The 17,638-nt window shown below is 45.0% G+C and overlaps 3 protein-coding genes across 7 annotated transcripts in view; 2 read left to right on the forward strand and 1 right to left on the reverse strand.

Annotated features, from left to right (window-relative positions):
• si:ch211-113g11.6 (uncharacterized protein LOC559008 homolog) overlaps window positions 1-14,362 on the forward strand; it is a 36,906-nt gene extending 22,544 nt beyond the window's left edge. Inside the window, exons 10-14 of the mRNA XM_063041684.1 lie at window positions 1,271-1,457; window positions 3,826-3,941; window positions 5,343-5,515; window positions 8,424-8,479; window positions 9,608-14,362. Of these exons, the coding sequence (XP_062897754.1) occupies window positions 1,271-1,457; window positions 3,826-3,941; window positions 5,343-5,515; window positions 8,424-8,479; window positions 9,608-9,939 (864 nt within the window). The 3' untranslated portion in view covers window positions 9,940-14,362. The remainder of the gene's footprint in view (window positions 1-1,270; window positions 1,458-3,825; window positions 3,942-5,342; window positions 5,516-8,423; window positions 8,480-9,607) is intronic.
• The window catches only part of LOC134342951 (semaphorin-4A-like), a 116,590-nt gene extending 101,326 nt beyond the window's left edge, over window positions 1-15,264 (reverse strand). Inside the window, exons 1-2 of the mRNA XM_063041683.1 lie at window positions 15,034-15,264; window positions 5,550-5,661 (exon numbers count right to left, since the gene is read on the reverse strand). The gene's annotated coding sequence lies outside the window, so the exon portion shown is untranslated. The remainder of the gene's footprint in view (window positions 1-5,549; window positions 5,662-15,033) is intronic.
• A 281-nt stretch (window positions 15,265-15,545) lies between these two features.
• Window positions 15,546-17,638, forward strand: part of tdrkh (tudor and KH domain containing) — a 42,896-nt gene continuing 40,803 nt past the window's right edge. For 2 of the 5 annotated variants that reach the window (XM_063041688.1, XM_063041689.1), the window contains exon 1: window positions 15,559-15,623. The gene's annotated coding sequence lies outside the window, so the exon portion shown is untranslated. Of the gene's footprint in view, window positions 15,624-17,638 lie in introns of all 5 variants that reach the window. The other 3 variants (XM_063041687.1, XM_063041685.1, XM_063041691.1) reach the window with 3 other exon arrangements.

A 17,638-nucleotide genomic window follows, 5' to 3' on the forward strand; every position in this document is an offset into this window, starting at 1 on the left:
CGGGAGCTAAGGTTCATGGTTCTTTACTGGCAGAAACCGAACTCGGCACACACGTACAGATCAATATACGCCTAATAGCACATGCTCAGTATGTGCCTAATAACGCATTCAATAACGTGTTACTAAAACATAAAGTAGTCCCTTATTATACTGTAGGCTATACGGTACACTCTCTAATCCAGGCAAGCATCCTGGTAAAATTCCTTTGCAACCTATCTACAGCTTCCACATCCTTCCCATAATGAGGCAACCAGAAGTGAACACAATATTCTGAGTATATTCTAACTAGGGTTTTATAGTGCTGCAACATTATCATGTGGCTAGAACACAATCCCCGACTAATGAAGGCCAACATACTATATGCATTCTTAACCACCCCAACAACTTGAATGAACCAGTTGGGCTGTAGGGCCTGTACCCTTGCAGTATGATGCAATGATTTGAAGTCTTGAGCAGTTGGGTAAAGTATTGGTGATGCATTCTAGGCTGTGTGCAGTCTTGAGTACCTTGCTAAAGGAGGATAAACTGGCTTTCAGAGTGGTGCAGAGGACTGCTTACTGCAAAGAGGAAGGTTTGAATCAGTTGGCTCAATATTTACTGGTGTTTAGGACAAGGGCTGATCAGTGAGAGGTTGCTTGATGGCGATGTACGATGAACAAGTTTCTCCGGACTGGAAAGATCCAGAGAAACAATTTCTTTTTCAGGACACTAAAGGAAATGGAATTCTTCCCCCTCCCCTTCTTCCTCTTTCAGGTCGTCATCTCCCCTCCTGGAGATGAGGAGGAATTGCTTTTCCCAGAGAGGAGTGAATCTCTAGAATTCTCTGGCCATTACATTACATTACATTTGAGGCTACCTCATTAAATATATTTAAGATAGATAGACTTTTGCATAGCAGGGGTTATGGGAGAAGACGACAGGTAGGTGGAGCTGAGTCCACGGACAGATCAGCTGTGATCTACTGAATGGCGGAGCAGACTTGATGGGCCTTACCTTAGAATTCAGTGTTTTAATTCCACTTGGGTAAGAAGAAATTGGAACATAAGAATTTGGATGATATTTGGGGTCAAGGCCACAGCTCAGAATGGTGAGACTTTACTGGATGGCCAGGCAGGCTTGAATGGCTGAATGGACTACAAGCCCACCTCTTTAGTTTCCAAATCCTTTGATTGAGATGCATCAGTGGGGCGTTCATGGTGGCTAGGTGTCTGGTCAAAAATGAGAACTGGACACACTGGAAAAAAATGACTAAATGGCTTCATTTCCACAGTGCATCAAGGTGACCCCACCCAAAGTCATTCAAGCCATCAGAAGCTTCCCAGAAATTGAGGCGCCTATCTACCCATTTTTGAATCACCCACTCTACGTTATGAAGCACAACAACTACACTAGGATTACAGCGGACAGAGTGAAGGGGGCCAACCAGGACGTCTATCATGTCCTATTCCTTGGTACAGGTACGATACATTCACCAGACTAGCACATGTCTCAGTTTGGTGGGCTGTGACGGGTGGGAAATTCCAGGAATTGAGGCCCAGCTCCAGGCTATTTACAGACTACATCAAACATAATTGTACTATTTCCAGGACTGGTGAGGCATGGAACAAGGTGTGAAGACAAGTTGCGATAGGGAGGTAGGGAAGCTCCAAGGGGAAGCTAAATGATCAGGCAAACCGTTCAATAAGGAACAATGCAATGTCATCCATTGGTAGAGAAAGACCATAAGACATCAGAGCAGAATTAGGCCATTTGGCCTATCAGATCTGGCTGTTTTATTATCCCTTTCAATCCTATTCTTCTGACGTCTCTCCGTAACCTTTGACGCCTTACCAATCAAGAACCTATCAACCTTCACCTAAATATACCCACTGACTTGGTCTCCACAGCCATCTGCGGCAATAACTTCCACAGGTTCACCACCCTTTGGCTCAAAAAAAAACTCCTCTTCACCTCTGTTCAAAAGGGACACCCTTGTATTGAGGCAGTGACCTCGGGTCCTAGACATCCCCACTACTGGAAACCTCCTCTCCAGGTCTACTTGATCTAGGCCTTTCAATATTCAGTAAGTTTCAATGGGATCCACCCTCATTTTTCTGAACTCCAGTGAGACAAGGCGTAGAGCCATCAAATGTTCTTCATGTTAACCCATTCATTCCCGTGATCATTCTCATGAACCTCCTGTGAATGAAACAGATGTGCTATCTGTGCCATCTTCTCACACAGGTGGCAAGTATTCTTTTCTTAAATTGAGAGGCAAGGAAATATTTAAAAGTTATTTTACATACACCACTTGAAAACCAGCATGAATTTAGGTGCAATGATCACAAATGCTGGAGGAACTTAGCAGGTTAGGCAGCACCCATGGAGAGGAATAAATATTTGACCTTTCAGGCCGAGATCCTTTATCAAGTCTGGAAAGGAAGGGTGAAGAAGGCAGAATAAGGTGGTACTACAAGCTAGCAAATGATAGCTGAGCAGGAAGGTGGGTAGGTGGGGGAGAGAGGGATGAAGTGAGAAGCTGGGAGGTGATAGATGGACGAAGTAAAGGGCAGAGGAAAGAATCTGATAGAGGATAGTGGATCATGAGAGAAAGAAGGAACAGGGGCACCAGGGACAGGTGATAGGCAAGTGAGAAGGGGTTAAGAGGGGAGTCAAAATGGGAAATGGAAAAAAAGAACGAACGGGGAGAAATCACCAGAAGTTAGAGAAATCGACATTCATGCTGTCAGGTTAGAGGCTACCTAGACAGAAAATGAGTTGTTGCTCTTCCAACCCAAGAGTGGCCTCATCATGGCAGTGGAGGTGGCCATGGACTGACAAGGTAGGTATAGCAGACAACTGGGAACACAAATGGTATGTTGGCCCTTCTTGCTAAAGGATTTGAGTACCAGAGTAGGAATGTCTCACAACAGTTATATGGAGTATTGTGTACAGTTTTGACTCCCTATTCACAGAAGGTTGCTATAGAGAGATTTGCCAGACGGATTCCTTGGATGACAGGTCTGCCATACCAGTAACAACCAAGTGGGATAGCCCTGTGAAATGGTGTTGAGGCAGAACACCAGTTATGGCCTTGTGGTATAACAGTAGACAGAGTGGTGAAGAAAGTTGTTTAGCACACTGGCTTTCATTAGTCAGGGCACTAAGTGCAGAGTTGGCGAGTTATATTACAGTTACACAAGACACTGGTGAGACCACACTTGGGAGTATTGTGTACAGTTTTTGTCATCCTGTTGGAGGAAAGATGATACTAAACTAGAAAGAATGCAGAAGAGATTTACCAGGATGTTGTCTAGATTTGGGGCTCTGAGTTACAAGCTGAAGTTACGTAGACTAGGACTTTATTCCCTGTAACATAGGAGAGAGAGGAGCAATCTGATTGGGCTATCTAAGATTATGAAGGGCAAAGGCAAGGTGAAAGCAGTCTTTTCCCAGGGATGGGCTAAAAGCAGAGAGGATTGGTTTAAGATTAGAGGTGAGAGATTTAAAAGGATCATCAGGGGCAGCTTCTTCACACAAAGGGTGATGCATATATGGAATGAGCTGCCAGAAATAGTGGTAAAAGCTGGGGTATTAGCAACATTTAAAAGCCATCTAGATACGTGAATGGATAGGAAAGAGTTAGAGAGCTATGGCCCAAACACCCTCAGAGGGAAGTAGTTCACTGGACATCATCAGTATAGACAAGTTGCGTTGGAGGGCTTGTTTCCATGTTGTATGACTCAATGAATGCTTTCATGCTCCTATGCCTTACTTACATAGTCTGTGAATGGGGCAGGTGTGAAGGATGCCCTATAGCCATGACGTTTGTATTTTCTTTTCAAGGTAATGGAAAAATCCACAAAGTTCTACTCAACAGTGGGAAGTCCTTCATCATTTCAGAGCTTAGCCCCTTTACGGCTGAAGCTCCCGTCTCCATCATGACGCTGGACTCGAGCATGGTAATGTTCTGACAGGGAATGACAAGGGCATTATGCCATTAGCAGTTAGCGTAATGCTTTACAGTGTCAACGATAGGAAGACTAGGGTTCAGTTCCCGCTGTTGACTGTAAGGAGTTTGTATGTTCTTCCCGTGACTGCATGGGTACCCTTAGGGTGCTCCGGTTTCCTCCCACATTCCAAGGACATACAGGTTAGGGTTAGTGAGTTGTAGGCATGCAAGGTTGACGACAGAAATGTGTTGGGCTGCTCCCAACATAACCACAAAATAAAACACTAATGCAAACGATGCATTTCAATGTTTGATTGCAACAGTTAAGAGAAGTTTGGATGGAAGTGGTATGAAGGACTATGGTCTAGGTGTAGGTCGATTGGACTTAGCAGAATAACATCTTGGCATGGACCAGATTGGCCAAAGGACCTGTTTCTGTGCTGTAGTGCTCGATGACACTGTTTGTTTTGATGTATAGTACAGGTGACAAATAAAGCTAATCTTTTTATCATTAAATGATGAACTGCACTCATCTCCAGGAGGGCACAGGTTGACTCAAGTGCCCATCCAGTCCTGTACCTTGCCAGTGGTTGATGTAAGCTACCTTGTTCCATTTTCCATCTGTCACCTCTGGAACTGCAATAACCAAATATGTTTACCCTGAGCCAACTTCAAGCTTAAGAACTATTTGCGGTGCACACAGCCCAGTAACACAGTGGGATCTACTGATATTTAGGGGAATAGAGCAAGCAGGAACACCATATGACTGTAACATCTAAGAGCAGAGTTATGCCATTTGACTTGAGGAGTCTGCTCCACCATTTCACCACGATTGATTTATTATCTCTCTCAACTCCATTCTCCTGTTCTGCCCATAAACTTTTGACATATTTACTAATCAAGGACTTATCTACTTCCACTTCAAGTACACCCAATGACTTAGCCTACATAGCTGTCTGTGCCAATGATTCCACAGATTCAACATCCTCTGGCTAAAGAAATTCCTTATCTGTTCTAAAGGGATGTCCTTGTATTCTAAAGCAGTGCCCTCTAGTCCCAGACTCCTCCACTATGGAAACATCACCTTAACATCCACACAATTTCTGTTGTATTCCTTTGTTCTACTGTGAATGCCCGGAAGAAAATAAATTCCAGGGTAGTATGTGATGCTTTGATAGTAAACTTACTTTGAACTTTCAACTCTATCTAGACCTTTCAATATTCAATAGAAAAGATTCATTCTGAGTTGAGATTCAAGGAGTTCAGTTGAAATGAAAGCACATAACATCTGCACAAGTTGCTTCATCTGCTCACGTAATCAGTAGTCCTATTCACAGAAGGAACTGTTAGCATCAGCAACAGGGTGTGGAGGACACACAACACTGACTCAGAACGGTTTGATCCCTTTCAGGGCCACCTGTATGTTGGAACACCAGTGGAGATGGTGCGGCTCCCGCTCGCCAACTGCGCAGACTACGGCAGCACGTGTGTGCAGTGTGTTGCTGCCAGGGACCCATACTGCGGATGGAACAGAACCAGTGGGGAGTGTGTGGCTGTCCCTCGAACCCTCAGTGTTACAGACAGGTACACGCTATTAACAAACCCCTTTTTGACCAACCTCATTACAATGCTCCTTGCCCCCACTCTGCCTTGCTCAGGCTCCATTTTCTCCTTTTCCTTCTGCATCACTTCTCTCATTTAGGTGCCATTTCCTCATTGCTGCACAGACCCTAGATCAAAAAAGACATCTTTTAGTAGACATAGCTTGATAGGTTCTCATCCACAAACATCAGTCATTAAAAAGTATGGCCCTTCGACCCATCTAGCACATGCCAAAACCATTTACACTGCCTACTCGCATCAACCTGTATAGCCCTCCTTCCACTTACCTTCCATGTACCTATCCACATTTTGCTTAAACGATGAAATAGAGTTTGCGTAAACCACTTGTGCTGGCAGTTTGTTGCACACTCTCGTGACCCTCTGAGTGAAGTTGTTTCCCCTCATGTTCCCTTTAAAACTCCTCAGCTTCCACCCTTAACCCATGACCTCCCCCTCGTACCCCATCTGTTACTTATTTTTATGCACACATTCTTTCTCTCACTCTCCTTTTTCTCCCTCTGTCCCTCTGAATATACCTCTTGCCCATCCTCTGGGTCCCCCCCACTCCTTGTCTTTCTTCCCGGACCTCCTGTCCCATGATCCTCTCATATCCCCTTTTGCCTATCACCTGTCCAGCTCTTGGCTCTATCCCTCCCCCTCCTGTCTTCTCCTATCATTCTGGATCTCCCCCTCCCCCTCCAACTTTCAAATCTCTTACTCACTCTTCCTTCAGTTAGTCCTGACGAAGGGTCTCGGCCTGAAACGTCGACTGCACCTCTTCCTACAGATGCTGCCTGGCCTGCTGCGTTCACCAGCAACTTTGATGTGTGTTGCTTGAATTTCCAGCATCTGTAGAATTCCTGTTGTTTGTCCTACCCAACCTCAGTGGAAAAATCCTGCTGGCATTTACCCTCAACCTCTATCAAATCTCCTTACAAACTACTTACAGGTGCCTAATACAGACCGTAATGCAGAACTCCAAACTCTGAAACCCACTCCCATCACCTGCCCTGAGGTGTAATAGCATTGTGCTAACTACTATGCTACCAAGGCATTAGTATAGATGTGGTAAATACATGCTGGCTTTTTCCCCCAAGGTTGGGTGAGACCAGAACTAAAGTACAGGTTTAGAACATGAGGAGTAACTTCACTGAGGAGGTGGTGAGAATCAGAGAAGTTTAGATAGTTACGTGGATGGGTGAGGGATAGATGGATACTGTCAGTGAGGTAGATGGGAACAGGCTAAGACCAGGTTCAAGTCTTACCCTGGCTTGTCCTCCCAAAATGCAACACCTCACACTCATCTGCATTAAATTCCATATGAAAATTTTCAGCCCATTTTCCTCGCTGGTCCAGATCCTGCTGCAAGCTTTGAATTGCCTTCTTTGCAGTTCACTATGCCCTAAATCTTGGTGTCACCACAAACCTGCTGATCTTTAATATAGATGACAAACAACAGACACATCATCAATCCCCATGGCACATCACTAGTCACAGGCCTCAGTCAAAGAGGCAACCATCTACTGTGGCTGCCCCCACAAAGCCAAAGTTGAGTTGAATTAAATACTCCATCCTGAATGCCAAATGAGTGAACTTTCTGGACCAGTCCATGCAGGACCTTGTCAAAGGTCTTGCTAAAGTTCATGCAGACAACATCCACTGCTTTGTCTTCATCAAAACATCCCTAAAATTGGTTACTTACCACACACAAACATTATTAACTATCCCAAATAAGTCCACCTCGATCCAAATACTTAAATATTCAGTCCCTTAGAATACTTTCCAATAACTTTTCCACGACTGATGTTAGGCTCGCTGGCCTATAATTTCCTGGCTTATTTTCAGAAACTTTCTTAAAAAGTAGAACAACATCAGCTATTCTCAAATCCTCAGCACCTCACACATAGCTAAGGATGTTTTAAATATTCTGCTAGGACCCCTGCAGTTTCTGCACTAGCCTCACACAGGCTTATGGAACATATTGTCAGGCCCTGGGGATTTATCCACCCTAATTTGCCTCAAGAGAGCATACACCTCCTCCTGTGTAATCTGTATAGGGCCCATGGCCTCGCTGCTGCTTTGCCTCATTTCTATAGGCTCTGTTTGTCTCCCAAGTAAATACAGATGCAAAAAATGCATTTAAAATCTCCCCCATCTCTTTTGGCTCCAAACATGGATTACCGTTCTGATCTTCCAGAGGACCAATTTTGTCCCTTGTTATCCTTTTTCTGTTAGTATATCTGTAGAAGCCCTTAGGATTCTCCTTCACATTGTCTGCTAGAGTAAACTCGTGCCTGCTTTCAGCCCTCCTGATTTCCTTCTACAGGATTGGCTCGACATTAGCTAGCAAGCACAGAGCTATGCTGTCCATGGAAAGTGTAAACAAAACCTTCTGGAAATACTGAGCAGGTCAGGCAGCAGAACAGAAAAAGTAACTAGGTTAATAATTCAGTTGCAAGTCTCTTTCTCTCTTATCCAGTTGTGACAAAGCATCGTTGACTTGAAATGTTAACCCAGTTTCTTCTCCTGTTGTTGCTGAGTGGCCTGCTGAAATTTTCAAGTATTTTCTGTTGTTAATTCAGATTTTCAACATTTTTGCAGATTTAAAAAAAATTTTTGTACACTACCAGGGTCAGAGACAGAGTGAAGCTCCCGCTACACTGTCCTGTCACACACTCCCAAGGCAGGTACACGCTAAAGTTTTTCAACTCAACTTTTCTAGACACAGTGAAGGGTCATAACGGACTTACCCCAACTCCAGAGCTAATAAATATCAGAAAGACATGGGAAATGATTTCTACAGGAAACTGATGTCATGTGCAATATTATCCTGTAAGGTCACAGGAATGTCATTATCTATGTTTATCAGTGTGGTTTGTTCTTTTTGCAGTGACGTTGTCCAGAACATCGATCAGCTCAATGTGTCTGTTTGCGATGGTGCATCAGGTAATTTCCACCACGCTGTCATCTACCACAACAGCCCAGCCCCTGGTTCCTGTTCCTCAGCACACCAGGCTATTCAATTCCACGGGACATTACAAGTTAAACCTTCAAACATCTGCCAACAAGAGCCCTTGGTATTGGAGACAAAGCTCTTGCAAAGAGAGAAGATTGGCTGCCTGGCAGAAGTCAGGGAATGGGGGATAAAGGAGGCCTTTTCAGTACAGCTACCAGTGATTAGTGGAGTTTGGGGTTCCACAGGGGACTGCAACTTTTCATGTCCAACACACACACAAAATGCTGGAGGTACTCAGCAGATCCGGTGCAACTATGGAGGGAAATAAACAGTTGATGCTTTGGGCTGAGACCCTTCATCAGGACCAAATACCTCATTGTGTACTCTGCAGCTCCTTATTAATGGACCAGGAAGGAAAGGGTTAACATGAGAAACATTGGTTGGTTATACATCTGTACTCACTGACACTTAGAAGGATAAGGGATGATCTCATTGAAACCTATCGAATATTAAAAGGCTCAGACAGAGTGCATGTGTAGAGGATGTTTCCAAGTGGGAGATCTTCCATTGGTGGGCACAGCTGCAGAATAGAGGGACATCCCTTTAAAACAGATGAGGAATTTCTTTAGCCAGAGGGTGGTGAATCTGTGGAATTCATTGCCACAGATGGCTGTGGAGGTCAAGTCATTTGGTATATTTAAAGCAGAGGTTGATAGATCATTGATTAGACAGGCCTCAGGGTTTATGGAGCAAGGGCAGAAGAAGGCATGAGGGATTATAAATTGCCCATGATCGAATGATGGAGCAGACTCAATGGGTCGAATGACCCAATGTCCAGCCGGTCTTATGGTCTTAAACCATAGCCCAAAACCAGGATATCAGCCAGTGCTTTGTGATGTAGGGGAACTCTGTCCTGGGAAAGTGTGTTCCTCATGAAAAATGGGGGTACAAAAGATGGTAATTTTTGATTCTTTATTATCCCCTCCCAATATTCTTGTCCACTGTTGTGCAATAATGTACAGTAATTGAGAGGAAAGGGGTGGGGTGGGAAGAAGAGGAAATATTGTTGAACATGCAGTATAGGATTTTAATTGTCTTTCTCTCCTTGCCTCTGGCAGATGTGGTGGTGTTGAGTGAGGAGCCCACAGAACTGATCATCAGTTCAGGAGCGTACCTCTACCTGCCTTGCCCGGTGAAGTCATACCACGCAGTCTATACATGGAGTTATAACAAAGATCAGTTTACATGCACCATCAAGGATGGGTCCTGCCCGCTGATGTTCAATGGGGAGGTCCCTGTGAGAAAGGGGCTCTTCAAGTGCACAGCCATTGAAGATGGGCTGAGGGAGGAACTCGCTGCCTATAAAGTCACGCTGAACAAGGGGAGCACATTGGGGCTGGAGCGCACAGCTTTCATTCTCATTCTTACTGTGCTGTGCTACCTGCTGTAGAGTGGCAGGAATTACGGTGTATGAGAACCTTATTTTGAATGTATGCTCTTTCACCCTGGGGAATGAAGTTGGCTTCTTGTCCCAAATTAAATTTAGTTTGAATGCATCAGCTGCAATCTCTCTCTCCAACTCGTGGCCATTTCAATCACTCCTATCCCCATTTCCTGCCCAAGACACCAGACTCTCCCAGTGTCTGGTCAAAGGCCACTGCTGCCCACCACCTCTCCACTGTGAAGCTGAGTGGTTGAGACATGCTCAGACTCAGTCATAGGCATCAGTGGACTCCATCCTCCCCTGCACCAGCTCCACTCACGCTGATCGCTTACTTCGGGAGGGGTGTTGGTGGTTCATGGGGAATCAGGGCTGGGGAATTGGCATTGGTTTATTATAGTTACATGTATCAAGCTAGAGTGTAAAGCTTGTCTTCCATATTGTTCGTACAGATCTAATCAGTACACAGAGCACTGAGCTAGAACAATGTTAAGCAATAACAATGCAGAATAAAGTGTAACAGCGCAGAGAAAGTGCAGGCAAACAATAAGCTGCAAGATGATCATAAGGAGATTGTGAGGTCCAAACCCATCTGCACATTCTCTCTTCTCCCCCCTCCTCTCAGACAAGAAATACAAAAGCCTGAAAGCATGTACCACCAGACTCAAGGACGGCTTCTACCCCAGTGTTTTCAGATTCTTGAACAAACCTCGTATGATAAGATGGACTCTTGGCCACACAATCTACCTCGTTATATTACATTTGGTTTACCTGCACTGTACCCACTCTGTAGCTGTTACATTTTATTCTGCATTGTTATTTATCAGTGCCACATTATCCTTTACCTGCACTGCACTTTCAATACCTTGTTTTCTACTTTGTTTTGGCTTTAACTTGTTCTAGCTCAATGCACTGTGTCGTACATACAAAGCGATGGAGGAACTTAGCAGGTTAGGCGTCATCTATTGAGGGAATAAACACTCAATGTTCCAGGCCGAGGCCCCTCATCTGGTCTCCATTGATGCACTGTGCAACAATTTGATCAAGACAAGCTTTTCACTGTACACTGATCAAGTGGCAATAAACCAATATCAAATATTATAGAAAACAATTTGTACTGTTGTGACTCAGTGCAATACAATCACACTGCCCAGAAAGAACTCTTTCTGAAAAAGCTCACTGGTGTAAAGGTAAACTGCTTACTGAGGTGTGGGAGTGAAAACATTATTCTGCAGAAAATTAAGGGGAGTGTTAGCCTGTATCTAACCTTTATTGTCTCTGCCCTGGGAGGCTGTGATGGGACAATGTAGTGGGAACTTAACTCCATATCTGACCCATACTGCCTTTGCCTCGGGAGCGTTGATGGGGCGGTATAGAATGAATTTTATCAACTGGAGTGTAATTGCTTTTAAAGAGCGTTGCTGAGTGATTTTGTGCTGCTGATATAGTGTAGTGAGAAATTTAAAGTCAAATTAATTCAGTTGCATCCATGCTTGTTTAATGCCAAAAGTTGCATAGTAACAAGCACGAAATTTGTATCTTCTCAAGGAAATCATTTGAGATCCTCTCTACCCACTGTCATCTGTGCATGTGGGACACAGAAAGATTTCAGAATATAATCCCTCAAGAACCCCTCCACACTTGAGGGACATGTGGCTTCTGGGGTGGCGGGAGGTGTTGCAAGGAATTCAGTCAGTAGCAGAGTGTGCTCTGATAACCAGCAGTGTCACAGGGATGTTGATGACATGCAACAACAGGTTTCCCTATCCTTGTGTTTCAGGTTTGACATACCTCTCACTGGTTCAGCAGCCCCAATTCGAATGCTGTTCCATACTGCCTATACAGGCCTATTCCATCAAAGGCTTTCTGAATGGATTTTTGAACTGGGGAGAAAGACTGAGGGATTTTCTGATTGGTTGGTGTGTTAACACAGGAGTTGGTGTTGGAAACGCATCTTTTCGTGTTACAAGTCACTGATTTGGATGGAATTGATGGCTTTGTGGAAAACTTGGTGGATGGGGCAGGTCGTGTTGACTAAGCAGGGAGACTTCAGAAAGACAGAAATTTGGAGAATAGGCAAAGAAGTGGCTGATGGAATAGTGTCAGGTAATGCATGGTCATGCACTTTGGTAGATGGAATAAAGGCGTGGGCAATTTCTAAACAGGAGCAAATTCAGAAATCAGAGGTGCAAAGGGATTTGTGAGACCTTGTGAATGATTCCCTAAAGGTTAACTTGCAGATTGAGTCAGTGATAAGGAAGGCAAATGCAATGTTTTCATTCATTATATTTCAAGAGGAGTAGAAAATAAAAGCAAGGATGTAATGCTGAGGCTGTATAAGGCAATGGTCAGACTGCACTTAGAATATTGTGAGCAGTTTTGGGTCTTGTTCACAATTAGTCAGGGCACTAAAGGTTATGGGGAGAAGGCAGAAGAATGAGGTTGAGGAATAATAAAACAGCCATGATGGAATGGCAAAGCAGACTAGATGGGCCAAAAAGCCTAATTCTGCCTCTATGCCTTATGGTCCTATTGAATTCTGAATGAAGTTGCTTTCTCTGAGACAAGGACCCACAGCCTCAGTATCATTCAGGGAAGTAGGCTCTTGGTGAGGGCAAACACCAGCACTCTCTCCACTGTACTGCTGTGGAGTGGAAGCAGTGAACAAGCAGTGGTATTCCAGTCGGTTCCAGGGGACAGCATGTATCATAGAGCACTACAGCGTACAGTTTCAGGCCCTTCAGCCCATCTAGTCTGTGACAGTTTTTCTGCATAGTCCCATCGATCTGCATCCGAACCATAGCCCTCCAATCCCTTCTGTAAATTTATCTAACCAAACTTCTCTTAAATGTAACATTGAATCCTCATCTACCACTTCCGCTGGCAGCTTGTTTCACATTCACACCACCCAATGAGTGAAGGTTTCTTTATAACTCAAGTGCTAGCAAAATCCTTGAAAAATTTCTCTGCACTCTTTCATTCTTAATTACATCTTTCCTGTAGGTAGGTAACCAGAGCTGCACAGAATACTCCATATTCTCCCTCACCAACGTCTCAGATAATTTCAACATCCCAACGGCTGTACACTGTGCCCTTATTTATGAAGGTCAATGTGCCAAAAGCTCTCTTGATAATACTATCTACCTGTGATGCTACTTTCAAAGAATAATGTATTTGTATTCACAAGTCCCTTTGTTCAACCACACAGCTCAGTACCCTGCCATTTACTTTAAGTCCTCCCAAAATGCAACACCTCACACTTGCCTGCATTAAAAACCATCTGCCATTTTTCCATCTGGTCCAGATCCTACAAGCTTTGATAGCCTTCTTCATTGTCCACTACATCCCCAATCTTGGTGTTACCCATAAATTTACTGATCCAGTTTGTAACATTATCACCCAAATCCTCAATATAGATGATAAACAGTAGCAGACCCAGCACCAAATCCTGCAGCCTACCATTAGTCAGACCTCTAGTCAGAGGGACAACCATCAACTACTCTTACTAAGCCAATGTTGAATCCAGTTGACCATTTTATCCTGAATGCCAAGTAACTTATCCTTTTGGACCAGCCTCCCAAGTGGGACTTTGTCAAGGGCATTTTTCAAAGCACTTTTATAGTAATGAGTCCTACAGTTTTTTTTTAAAAAGAACGCCACTAGCCAAGTATGGAACACTCTTATTTGAGAACAGTACATACTGACACAGTGCCATGGGACATAAAGCAATTGCTGTTCTACTCACAAGGATCAGAATGCCAGGTCTGCCAACTTTTTAAAACATTCTTAATCTCATCCATTGCCCATTTTGGTAAAGAAAGTACCTTGTAAGACCACTTCCGAAAGCATTAAGTACCAATCACATACATTGTGCTCCTATTGTATCTAAAAAAGCAATCCTTAAAGAAAAAACAGTAATCATAAGGTACATCAGATGAAATTCTACCAGCACTGGGAGTGAATGGGATCGATGTTATACTTCATGCTCAGATAAGCTCTTCTATCTATTTCAGTCAAGACAACTGGTATCTGGGAACTGAGCAAGGACCAGCTTCAGACAGGGATGGAGGGGCAGGCGAACATTACATTCCAATAAAGGGTTTGAGATGAGAAAAGAACTACCCACTGCATGACTTTACCACCCTTTTGGTGCAGTTCCATCCAAGATGCCTTCCTTGGCTTTCCATTATACATGGCTAGTGTCCTGCAGTCAAAAGATTCATGATGCTTAAAGCGGTAACTTTGGCCTTTATGTAACTTGTCCATGAATGTGGGGCTCAAGGCATTAAAAACCATTATTTCCCCATTAAAAATGCTTTGCACTGCAAAGATGCTTAAGTATTTTAAAATAGCGTTTTATAAGTCTATTCGCATATCTATGATCAGAACATCTGGTCCAATCAAACGAATGTGTTTCAATAAACAAGAGTTAACTGGTCTCTATGTAAAATGCAGTTTCCTTTTCTTTCCATATCCAAGACTGGGTGTGTTAAATGGGGCAAACATTTAATGTGTGCTGCTATAATGAATCCATTGATAAAATACCTTCAGCATAGCAAAGCATCTCACGGTGGTACATTTGGATTGTAATCCTGAATATAATTTTAAGTCTTCCTGCAATGAGCAAACATATAGTAAAATACTTAGATCTTTTGAATCTTAAGAATTTTTGGACTGAGGGGCAGAGTGGACAGCTTTCAGTGTAACCAAAATCAAGGGACAGAGTGGAGGGTCTTGTGTACAAATACGGTGGGGAGGGGGAAGAGAGAGAGGATACCTATACATTGACGCACAAGCAGGAGGGTACTTACAGAGGGGTGTGTACTTGCAGGGAGAGGGGAAGGATACCTGCTCGCACACAGAAGGGAGAGGGTGAGGTGAAGTGAGACGAGGAGGGGTGATGTTAGGTTAAGGGATGGAGTAAGGTGGGATATGGAAAAAAAACCCGACGACGACGGCGCGGGGAGATGGGTGAAGGCAGGACGATGCGCAATCGCGCGCGCGCACCAACCGTCCCGCGTGCAATCCTCGCGGGCCGGCGTCACGTGGGAGCTGGGAGCGCGGGGCGACGACGGTAATCCCGCGCACGCGCGCTTCTCTCACCCGTCACCGACCGCTCCATGGTGGTCGCCGACTCGGTGGCACCTCCCATCGGGCTCCTCTAATTCTTCCTTCACCCGATCATATTTTTGCAACTAGACACGTCACAGGAGGAACGTGAGCACGTGACAACCCGTACCCGCCGCCGAAGGCTGTACTGGGAACCGGCTGACAGCACACAGGCTTAAGATCGGGAGGTGCTGCGATGGCGTCAAATTGACCTCTCCGTTGGTGTAACACTATAGAACTACATTGCCCAGTGAGCCTCGCGAAAATTACCGGCTCCTCCCCTTTCTATGACATAAACCGACTGTTAGGTGTGAAATGGTTGAGATTACAATGATCCGCCCCCTGCGCACTACCTATCTATTTTTGTAAATGGAGTTTGCTGCCGCTGCTCATTGGTCAATTGAGTGTGTTCATGGTTGTGATGTCGACGTGCACGCTGATAGGCTTCAATCGAGGGTGTGTCCCGCCTACCTCTTTCTAATTGGCTGATTCCGAGCCCGCGGGCTGTGATAGACAGGGCCAGCGGGCTCCTGCGGGACCGGTAGGAGGCACGGCGAAGGCTGGAAATCTGGACGGGTTGTGAGGTGACTTTGGGGTGGATGGCGGCGTGTGGGGTGAAAGGAGAGACTAGGATAGGGGGTGTTGACTGATGCATGAGCTGTGGGTAACGGTGGGAGGGCCGGATAGTGGTGAAGGGGAGTGTCGGATAGTGGGATATGGGAAAACGGCCGGACATTGGGAGAGAGGAATAGGGAGGGAAGAGGTGAGATGGTGAGAGAATGCACTAAGGTTTCTGTGGAAAAGGGGAGTTAGTTTCATCTTCCGATCATCCCCACCAGTGCCAGTTAACTGGTAGACTGGTGACGGGGTGACTTGTAGTTCTCTCAACAGAAAGGATGGATTGAGTTATCACTAGTGCGTCATGCCGATAATTTGCAAAGCTTTTGCGGGTTGATATAAATCTGCCGGTGCAAAAGCGAAGCCGACACACATTTGTTCATTTAATCTATCTAACTAGATTGAATTAATTGCGGATCTGGGTTTGCTAGGAGTATTTTATTTAGTTTACTTAGTAATGGGTCTAACAAAGTTTGAAATAGTTCTGGAGCAGTGCTGGAGGAGCTGAGTATCACGTGATGAGTGCCAAAGCGGTTGGGATGGTCAGGGAGGTAGGGTGCTGGGAGTGAAGACAGAGACTGGTGAAATAAGAAAGACCTCAAAATAAAAGTTATGGTGTGAAGTCTTTGTAAGGAATAGATCTAAACTTGCAAAGTGCACAAAATGCTGGAGGAACTCAGCAGGCCAGGTACCGTCCATGGAAAAGAGTATAGTCAACGTTTTGAGCTGAGACCCTTCATCAGGACACAAAAAAAAATGAGGAGTCAGAGTTACAAGATGGGGGGGGAGGGGAGAAAGAAACTCAAGGTGATAGGTGAAACCGTGAGGGGGAAAGGGGTTAAGTAAAGAGCTAGGAAGTTGCTTGGTGAAAGAGATAGAGGGCTGGAGAAAGGGAAATCTAATAGAAGAGGACAGAAGACATTTGAAGAAGGAAAAGGAGGAGGGGTACCAGAGGGAGGTGATGGGCAGGCAAAGAGATAAGGTGAGAGAGGAAAAGTGAAGGGGGGGTACATTACCAGAAGTTAGAGAAATCAATGTTCCTACCATCAGGTTTAAGCTACCTAAATGGGATAGAAGGTGTTGCTCCTACAACCTGAGTGTGGCTCATCGTGACAGTAAAGAAGCCCATTGATTGACATGGCAGAGTGGGAAAGTAAAGTGCAATTAAATTGAGTGGCGGATGGTGTGTAGGTGCTTGGCGAAGCAATCTCCAAATCTACGTTGGGTCTCACAGGTGTACAGGAGGCCACACTGGGAGCACTGGATACAGCAGATGACCCCAACAGACTCACAGGTGAAGTGTCACCTCACCTGGAAGGACTGTTTGGGGCACTGAATGGTAGTGAGGGAGGAGGTGTAGCATTTGTTCCACTTGCAAGGATGAGTGCCAGGATGGAGATCAGTGGGAAGGAACGAGTGGACAAAGGGGTTGCATAAGGGAACGATCCCTGTGGAAAGCAGAAAGTGGGGGGGGGGAGGGAAAGATGTGCTTGGTGGTGGGATCCTGTTGGAGATGGCAGAAGTTCTGGAGAATTGTGGAGGCTGGTGGGGTGGTAGGTGAGGATAAGAGGAATCCAATGCCTGGTGGAGTGGCGGGAGATTGGGGTAGGGGCAGACGTGGGAAATGGAAAAGATGTGGTGGAGGACAGCGTTGATGGTGGAGGAATGAAAGACTTTTTGAAGGAAGAGGGCATCTCCTTAGTTCTGGAATGAAAAGCGTCATCCTGAGAGATGCAGCGAAGATGGAGGAATTGAGAGAAGGGGGATGGCATTTTTCTTTCTTCAGTGGCCTTTTGTCCTCTGCTATTAGATTCTCCCTTCTCCATCCCTGTATCTCTTTTACCAATCAACTTCCCAGGTCTTTACTTCACCCCTTCTTTCTCTCTCCCCGTCACCGGTTTCACCATCACCTCGTGTTTCTTCCTCCCCTCCCCTCCCCTCCCCCACTCCCTACCTTCGAACTTTGACTCATCTTTTCTTC

Source organism: Mobula hypostoma, chromosome 2, assembly GCF_963921235.1.
Source record: "Mobula hypostoma chromosome 2, sMobHyp1.1, whole genome shotgun sequence".
Classification (NCBI taxonomy): Eukaryota; Metazoa; Chordata; class Chondrichthyes; order Myliobatiformes; family Myliobatidae; genus Mobula; species Mobula hypostoma.